General features: G+C 42.3%; 1 protein-coding gene across 1 annotated transcript in view; it reads left to right on the top strand.

The window, feature by feature from the left end:
- The window catches only part of fnbp1a (formin binding protein 1a), a 39,233-nt gene that overhangs the window by 15,537 nt on the left and 13,696 nt on the right, over positions 1-10,000 (top strand). Inside the window, exon 14 of the mRNA XM_034542575.1 lies at positions 3,375-3,507. Coding sequence (XP_034398466.1) covers positions 3,375-3,507 — 133 coding nt within the window. The remainder of the gene's footprint in view (positions 1-3,374; positions 3,508-10,000) is intronic.

Genomic DNA, 10,000 nt, shown 5'->3' on the forward strand with positions numbered 1-10,000 from the left:
ACAGAGAAATTAAAAGGCTGGAGGCTTAAGAACCACCTAGTTACCCTGCTGTTTGTCTCTTTGTTTTTTGCCATCCATTGCAAAGGTGAATGATCTGTCACCAGAGTGAACCTCCTTCCTAGCAGGTAATATTTGAGGGTTTCCAGGGCCCATTTTAAGGCTAGGCACTCTTTCTCCACGGTGGCATAGTTCTTTCTAGAAAGCGACTTCAGACTCAAATAAAGAACGGGGTGTTCCTCACCTTCCTTGATCTGGGCTAGCACAGCGCCCTGACCCACCTCAGAGGCGTCTGCCTGGACCACAAACTCCTTGCTGAAGTCGGGGGCAGTAAGGACCGTTTTTTCAGGTTGCCAAACGCTTCTTCTGCAGCCAGGGACCATGTCACCATCCGGGAGTGTTTCTTGGTCGTCAGTTCTGTGAGAGGGGCCGCTATCATAGAAAAGTCAGGGATGAACCACCGGTAGTAATTAGCAAGGCCTAAAAAGGATCTCACCTGCTTCTTGGTCAATGGTTTGGGCCAGTCTTGAATGGCACAGAGTTTTGCTTCCTGGGGTTTGACAAGGCCCAGCCCGATAGTATACCCCAAGTAGTTTGTCTCCCCGAAGGCCAGCTTACATTTCTTGGGGTTCGCCGTCAAGCCTGCTTGTCGGAGGGACTCCAGGACCTTCTGCACCTGTGGTAAGTGGCTTTCCCAGTCTGGGCTCTGAATCACAACATCATCTAAATAGGCAGATGCATACTCTTGATGGGGTTTGAGTACCCGATTCATCAAGCGCTGGAACGTGGCATCATCCGATACTGCCAAAGGCCTCCAGGGGTGGCAAAGCCGTCTTGTCCTTTGATCCTGCCGACAAGGGGACCTGCCAATACCCCTTCGTGAGGTCCAGTGTTGTTAGGAATCGTGCATGGCCCAGGCTTTCAATCAGCTCGTCAACACGAGGCATGGGATAGGCATCGAATTCAGACACTTTGTTTACTTTTCGGAAATCATTACAAAAATGCACTGATTTGTCTGGCTTGTTGGCCAGGACGATGGGGCTTGGCCAGGCACTCTTGGACTCCTCAATCAAATTCAACTTCAACATCTTCCTTACCTCCTCGTCAATCAGCCTCCGGCAACCAATACGGCTTTTAGTTCACCGTTTTTCTTGGCTGGGTGTGTATTTCATGTTCCACCAGGTAGGTGCAGCCTGAGAGGGATGAAAATACATCCTGATTGCCCTCCACAAGCTCCTTTTGCCTGCTGCAACTGGTGAGGAGAGAGGTCCGGGCCAAACTGCACTTTGTCCCGGGCAGGTTCTTCTGCAGCTTCTTCTACATCCCGTTGATTTACAGTTACGGGGCACGTGGGTCGCCGGTCTCCACTTGCCCCCAGGAGGGCAGCAAAGTGGACATGGGGGCCACTGGCAGACTCAGCTGTGGGCATGGGCTCATCTAGCCTTTCACACTGCCATGAGATGTGACCCAATTCGCCACAGCGATAGCGCTGGCAGACCTCTGGGGTCCGAAATGCTCGTTGCTGTCCAGGTGGACTAACCCCTCTATTGGGTGGGCCGGAGGGAGGGTTCACGGCAGAGGACCTTTTTGGCGACGCACCCTTGGCTGGGCGGGGACAGACACCCCAGGCTGTCTACAGGGTGGGCGGAGCATGTCTGCGGCCGCCTGGTACTGCTCAACGACTTCTACCAACTCTGTTGCCATTGCTCCTCTCTGGTTGCTGATTACTCTTTTTGCCTCGTAAGGCCTTAAATACCGGTCCATAACCAGGGTCTCTACGATGTTCACGGGGCTGCGTTTGTCTGGTTCGAGCCACCTTTTTGTCACACTCTTATCAATTCATGCATTTGGGACCGGGGCGTCTCTCCACTTTGGAAACAAATTGCACCACAACTTCTCCCTCTTCATCGATAGCTCTTCTGTTCCTGCTTCCACACACATCTGTAACCTTGGCGTCATCTTTGATCCAACCCTCTCATTTGAATGCCACGTCAACCACAACCACAAAGCCTTGTTTCATCTTGAAAACATCGCCCTTCTAAGCCCCTCCCCCTCCTCTTCAGGCGCAGAAATACTCATCCTCGTCTTCATCACCTCTTGAGTGGACTACTGCAACAGCATCCTGTACGGCACATCCACCAAATCCCCTTCCAACCTGTCTGACCTCCTTACCCCCCCTACTGGGTCCAAGTCTGGGGGGACAGGGCCTCTCCATTGCTGCCCCCCTCCCCCCTCTGGAACTCTCCCATCACCTCAGACATTCTCTGTCACTCTTCTCTTTAAAGCACTTTAAACTAATTCTTGGTAATACTTGTTGGTAATACGTTTTGGTAATTCTTCTTGGTAATTCTTCTTGGTAATACTTGTTGGTAATTCTTCTTGGTAATACTTGTTAGTAATTCTTCTTGGTAATACTTGTTAGTAATTCTTCTTGGTAATACTTGTTGGTAATACTTGTTAGTAATTCTTCTTGGTAATTCTTCTTGGTAATACTTGTTGGTAATACTTGTTAGTAATTCTTCTTGGTAATTCTTCTTGGTAATACTTGTTAATAATTCTTCTTGGTAATTCTTCTTGGTAATTCTTCTTGGTAATACTTGTTAGTAATTCTTCTTGGTAATACTTGTTAGTAATTCTTCTTGGTAATTCTTGTTAGTAATTCTTCTTGGTAATTCTTCTTGGTAATTCTTCTTGGTAATACTTGTTAGTAATTCTTCTTGGTAATTCTTGTTAGTAATTCTTCTTGGTAATACTTGTTAGTAATTCTTCTTGGTAATTCTTCTTGGTAATTCTTCTTGGTAATACTTGTTAGTAATTCTTCTTGGTAATTCTTCTTGGTAATACTTGTTAGTAATTCTTCTTGGTAATTCTTCTTGGTAATACTTGTTGGTAATACTTGTTAGTAATTCTTCTTGGTAATTCTTGTTAGTAATTCTTCTTGGTAATACTTGTTAGTAATTCTTCTTGGTAATTCTTGTTAGTAATTCTTCTTGGTAATACTTGTTAGTAATTCTTCTTGGTAATACTTGTTAGTAATTCTTCTTGGTAATACTTGTTAGTAATTCTTCTTGGTAATACTTGTTAGTAATTCTTCTTGGTAATACTTGTTGGTAATTCTTCTTGGTAATACTTGTTGGTAATTCTTCTTGGTAATACTTGTTGGTAATTCTTCTTGATAATACTTCTTGGTAATACTGGTTGGTGATATTTGTTGGTAATTATTCTTGGTAATACTTGTTGGTAATACAAAGACAGAAGCTTTGAACTTTTTACATCTTTAAGGACAGTTTCCAGTTAACTGAAATATTGATCTATTATTGATTATTGTATTTGTTTGTATTAACTAAAAAGTATGTTGTATTATTTTGTTGTTTCAGAGACGCTCTTTTGAAAATGAGGGAAGTTTATGAACAAAATCCTCAAATGGGCGATGCCGACAGTTTGGAGCCTCGACTGGAGGAGGTGAAGCAGAGTCTGCAGAGACAGGAGGAGGAGCTCACGAGGAACCAGGTACCGTGAATACTATGTACAGATAGTACTATACACAGTACTGTATATACACATAGTACATAGCAGTATGCAGTATCACAGTATGCATTGCCATAGTATACAGTATCACAGTACTGCAGTATCCAGGTACCACAGTATTCAGTAGGATCCAGTATCACAGGATCCAGTATCACAGTATGCAGTACCACAGGGGTCGTATTCTCCTGATGTTGTACAGCATGTACCTACAGGAACGTGTTGTTGCAGTAATGTTGGCAGTCAGGGAGAGTTGACTCTCAAGTGTCACACCGAGGTTCCTGGCAGTCGGGGGCGGGGCCAACACTGAGTTGTTGAAGGTAATAGTCAGGTCGTGGCAGGGAGAGCCTTTTCCTGGAAGGAGAAGCAGTTCAGTCTATTTAGGGTTAATTTTCAGGTGGTGTGCGGACATCCACTGAGAGATGTCAGTCAGACATCCACTGAGAGATGTCAGTCAGACATCCACTGAGAGATGTCAGTCAGACATCCACTGAGAGATGTCAGTCAGACATCCACTGAGAGATGTCAATCAGACATCCACTGAGAGATGTCAGTCAGACATCCACTGAGAGATGTCAGTCAGACATCCACTGAGAGATGTCAGTCAGACATCCACTGAGAGATGTCAGTCAGACATCCACTGAGAGATGTCAATCAGACATCCACTGAGAGATGTCAGTCAGACATCCACTGAGAGATGTCAGTCAGACATCCACTGAGAGATGTCAGTCAGACATCCACTGAGAGATGTCAGTCAGACATCCACTGAGAGATGTCAATCAGACATCCACTGAGAGATGTCAGTCAGACATCCACTGAGAGATGTCAGTCAGACATCCACTGAGAGATGTCAGTCAGACATCCACTGAGAGATGTCAATCAGACATCCACTGAGAGATGTCAGTCAGACATCCACTGAGAGATGTCAGTCAGACATCCACTGAGAGATGTCAGTCAGACATCCACTGAGAGATGTCAGTCAGACATCCACTGAGAGATGTCAGTCAGACATCCACTGAGAGATGTCAATCAGACATCCACTGAGAGATGTCAGTCAGACATCCACTGAGAGATGTCAGTCAGACATCCACTGAGAGATGTCAGTCAGACATCCACTGAGAGATGTCAGTCAGACATCCACTGAGAGATGTCAGTCAGACAGGCAGAGATTCGTGCTGCTACCTGTGTTTCAGATTGGGGAAACGAGAGGATCAGTTGGGTGTCGTCAGCATAGCTGTGGTAGGTGAAGCCATGAGAGAGAATGACAGAGAGAGAGAGTTGGTGTACAGAGAGAAGAGAAGAGGACCCAGGACTGAGCCCTGAGGGACCCCAGTAGTCAGAGGACAAGGCTCAGACACAGATCCTGTCCAGGTTACCCGGTAAGAGCGGTCGGTGAGGTAGGATGAGAAGAGTGAGAGCAGAGCCTGAGATACCAGGTCCTGGAGGGAGGACATGAGGATCTGGTGGTTCACTGTGTCAAAGGCAGCGGAAAGGTCTAGAAGGATGAGGACAGAGGAGAGAGAGGCTGCTCTAGTGTGAAGGATAAGGACAGAGGAGAGAGGATGCTCTAGTGTGAAGCTGCTCAGAGACAGCAAGGAGGGCAGTCTCTGTTGAGTGGCCTGCCTTGAATCCAGACTGGTGGGGGTCTAGAAGGTTGTTACAGTAAAGAAATGAGGAGACTTGGTTAAAGATAGCTCGCTCTAGAGTTTTGGAGAGGAAGGGAAGGAGAGAGACAGGTCTGTAGTTGTTGACTTCAGGTCTGTGGTTGTTGACTTCAGGTCTGTAGTTGTTGACTTCAGGTCTGTAGTTGTTGACTTCAGATGGGTCAGAGTGGGTTTCTTCAGGAGAGGGTTGACTCCGCCTCCTTCAGAGAGTTAGGGAAACAGCCGGTTGAGAGGGAGGTGTTAATGAGATGGGTGAGAAAGGGAAGAAGATCAGGAGCAATGGACTGGAGAAGGTGAGACGGGATGGGGTCAAGGGGGCAGGTGGTTGGGGGGTCAGAGGTTACCAAGGTAAGAACTTGATTAGGAGACAGGGGGATAAAAGAGGAAAACAAGGGGGAAGAAGGTGAAGTTACTGGAGGTGTAGTTGAGGAAGATGGATTAGTAAATGAAGAGCGTATGTCGTCTATCTTTTTTGTGAAGTAGTCAACAAAGTGGCTGAAGGGTGGAGGGAGGGGGGGACCAGGAGGTTATATCCAGTACCACAGTATCAAGTACCATAGTATCAAGTACCACAGTATCAAGTACCATAGTATCAAGTACCACAGTATCAAGTACCACAGTATCAAGTACCACAGTATCAAGTACCATAGTATCAAGTACCACAGTATCAAGTACCATAGTATCAAGTACCACAGTATCAAGTACCACAGTATCAAGTACCATAGTATCAAGTACCATAGTATCAAGTACCACAGTATCAAGTACCACAGTATCAAGTACCATAGTATCAAGTACCACAGTATCAAGTACCATAGTATTCAGTACCACAGTATCAAGTACCACAGTATCAAGTACCATAGTATCAAGTACCACAGTATCAAGTACCATAGTATTCAGTACCACAGTATCAAGTACCACATTATCAAGTACCATAGTATTCAGTACCACAGTATCAAGTACCACAGTATCAAGTACCATAGTATCAAGTACCACAGTATCAAGTACCATAGTATTCAGTACCACAGTATCAAGTACCACAGTATCAAGTACCATAGTATTCAGTACCACAGTATCAAGTACCACATTATCAAGTACCATAGTATTCAGTACCACAGTATCAAGTACCACAGTATCAAGTACCATAGTATCAAGTACCACAGTATCAAGTACCATAGTATTCAGTACCACAGTATCAAGTACCACATTATCAAGTACCATAGTATTCAGTACCACAGTATCAAGTACCACAGTATCAAGTACCATAGTATCAAGTACCACAGTATCAAGTACCACAGTATCAAGTACCACAGTATCAAGTACCATAGTATCAAGTACCACAGTATCCAGTACCATAGTATCAAGTACCATAGTATCAAGTACCACAGTATCAAGTACCACAGTATCAAGTACCATAGTATTCAGTACCACAGTATCAAGTACCATAGTATCAAGTACCACAGTATCAAGTACCACAGTATCAAGTACCACAGTATCAAGTACCATAGTATCAAGTACCACAGTATCAAGTACCACAGTATCAAGTACCATAGTATCAAGTACCACAGTATCAAGTACCACAGTATCAAGTACCACAGTATCAAGTACCATAGTATCAAGTACCACAGTATCAAGTACCATAGTATTCAGTACCACAGTATCAAGTACCACAGTATCAAGTACCACAGTATCAAGTACCATAGTATCAAGTACCACAATATCAAGTACCACAGTATCAAGTACCATAGTATCAAGTACCATAGTATCAAGTACCATAGTATCAAGTACCATAGTATTCAGTACCACAGTATCAAGTACCATAGTATCAAGTACCACAGTATCAAGTACCATAGTATCAAGTACCATAGTATCAAGTACCATAGTATTCAGTACCACAGTATCAAGTACCACAGTATCAAGTACCACAGTATCAAGTACCACAGTATCAAGTACCATAGTATCAAGTACCACAGTATCAAGTACCACAGTATCAAGTACCATAGTATCAAGTACCATAGTATCAAGTACCATAGTATTCAGTACCACAGTATCAAGTACCATAGTATCAAGTACCACAGTATCAAGTACCATAGTATCAAGTACCACAGTATCAAGTACCATAGTATCAAGTACCATAGTATCAAGTACCATAGTATTCAGTACCACAGTATCAAGTACCATAGTATCAAGTACCATAGTATCAAGTACCATAGTATCAAGTACCACAGTATCAAGTACCATAGTATCAAGTACCATAGTATCAAGTACCATAGTATCAAGTACCACAGTATCAAGTACCATAGTATCAAGTACCATAGTATCAAGTACCATAGTATCAAGTACCACAGTATCAAGTACCATAGTATCAAGTACCATAGTATCAAGTACCACAGTATCAAGTACCACAGTATCAAGTACCATAGTATCAAGTACCACAGTATCAAGTACCATAGTATCAAGTACCATAGTATCAAGTACCATAGTATCAAGTACCACAGTATCAAGTACCATAGTATCAAGTACCATAGTATCAAGTACCATAGTATCAAGTACCATAGTATCAAGTACCATAGTATCAAGTACCATAGTATCAAGTACCATAGTATCAAGTACCATAGTATCAAGTACCATAGTATCAAGTACCATAGTATTCAGTACCACAGTATCAAGTACCATAGTATCAAGTACCACAGTATCAAGTACCATAGTATCAAGTACCACAGTATCAAGTACCATAGTATCAAGTACCATAGTATCAAGTACCATAGTATCAAGTACCACAGTATCAAGTACCATAGTATCAAGTACCACAGTATCAAGTACCATAGTATCAAGTACCACAGTATCAAGTACCATAGTATCAAGTACCATAGTATCAAGTACCATAGTATTCAGTACCACAGTATCAAGTACCATAGTATCAAGTACCATAGTATCAAGTACCACAGTATCAAGTACCACAGTATCAAGTACCATAGTATCAAGTACCATAGTATCAAGTACCACAGTATCAAGTACCACAGTATCAAGTACCATAGTATCAAGTACCATAGTATCAAGTACCATAGTATCAAGTACCATAGTATCAAGTACCACAGTATTCAGTACCACAGTATCAAGTACCACAGTATCAAGTACCACAGTATCAAGTACCATAGTATCAAGTACCATAGTATTCAGTACCACAGTATCAAGTACCATAGTATCAAGTACCATAGTATCAAGTACCATAGTATCAAGTACCATAGTATCAAGTACCATAGTATCAAGTACCATAGTATCAAGTACCATAGTATCAAGTACCATAGTATCAAGTACCATAGTATCAAGTACCACAGTATCAAGTACCATAGTATCAAGTACCATAGTATCAAGTACCATAGTATCAAGTACCACAGTATTCAGTACCACAGTATCAAGTACCATAGTATCAAGTACCATAGTATCAAGTACCACAGTATTCAGTACCACAGTATCAAGTACCACAGTATCAAGTACCACAGTATCAAGTACCACAGTATCAAGTACCATAGTATCAAGTACCATAGTATCAAGTACCATAGTATCAAGTACCATAGTATCAAGTACCACAGTATTCAGTACCACAGTATCAAGTACCACAGTATCAAGTACCACAGTATCAAGTACCATAGTATCAAGTACCACAGTATCAAGTACCACAGTATCAAGTACCACAGTATCAAGTACCACAGTATCAAGTACCATAGTATCAAGTACCACAGTATTCAGTACCATAGTATCAAGTACCACAGTATCAAGTACCACAGTATCAAGTACCACAGTATCAAGTACCATAGTATCAAGTACCACAGTATCAAGTACCACAGTATCAAGTACCACAGTATCAAGTACCATAGTATCAAGTACCATAGTATCAAGTACCACAGTATCAAGTACCACAGTATCAAGTACCACAGTATCAAGTACCACAGTATCAAGTACCACAGTATCAAGTACCACAGTATCAAGTACCACAGTATCAAGTACCACAGTATCAAGTACCACAGTATCAAGTACCACAGTATCAAGTACCATAGTATCAAGTACCACAGTATCAAGTACCACAGTATCAAGTACCACAGTATCAAGTACCACAGTATTCAGTACCACAGTATCAAGTACCATAGTATCAAGTACCACAGTATCAAGTACCACAGTATTCAGTACCACAGTATCAAGTACCATAGTATCAAGTACCACAGTATTCAGTACCACAGTATCAAGTACCATAGTATCAAGTACCATAGTATTAAGTACCACAGTATCAAGTACCACAGTATCAAGTACCACAGTATCAAGTACCATAGTATCAAGTACCACAGTATCAAGTACCATAGTATTCAGTACCACAGTATCAAGTACCACAGTATCAAGTACCATAGTATCAAGTACCACAGTATTCAGTACCATAGTATCAAGTACCACAGTATCAAGTACCACAGTATCAAGTACCACAGTATCAAGTACCATAGTATCAAGTACCACAGTATCAAGTACCACAGTATCAAGTACCACAGTATCAAGTACCACAGTATTCAGTACCATAGTATCAAGTACCATAGTATTCAGTACCACAGTATCAAGTACCACAGTATCAAGTACCACAGTATCAAGTACCACAGTATCAAGTACCATAGTATCAAGTACCACAGTATCAAGTACCACAGTATTCAGTACCACAGTATCAAGTACCACAGTATCAAGTACCATAGTATCAAGTACCACAGTATTCAGTACCATAGTATCAAGTACCACAGTATTCAGTACCACAGTATTCAGTACCACAGTATCAAGTA

The sequence above is a fragment of the Cyclopterus lumpus genome, chromosome 9 (genome assembly GCF_009769545.1).
Source record: "Cyclopterus lumpus isolate fCycLum1 chromosome 9, fCycLum1.pri, whole genome shotgun sequence".
NCBI classification, from domain to species: domain Eukaryota; kingdom Metazoa; phylum Chordata; class Actinopteri; order Perciformes; family Cyclopteridae; genus Cyclopterus; species Cyclopterus lumpus.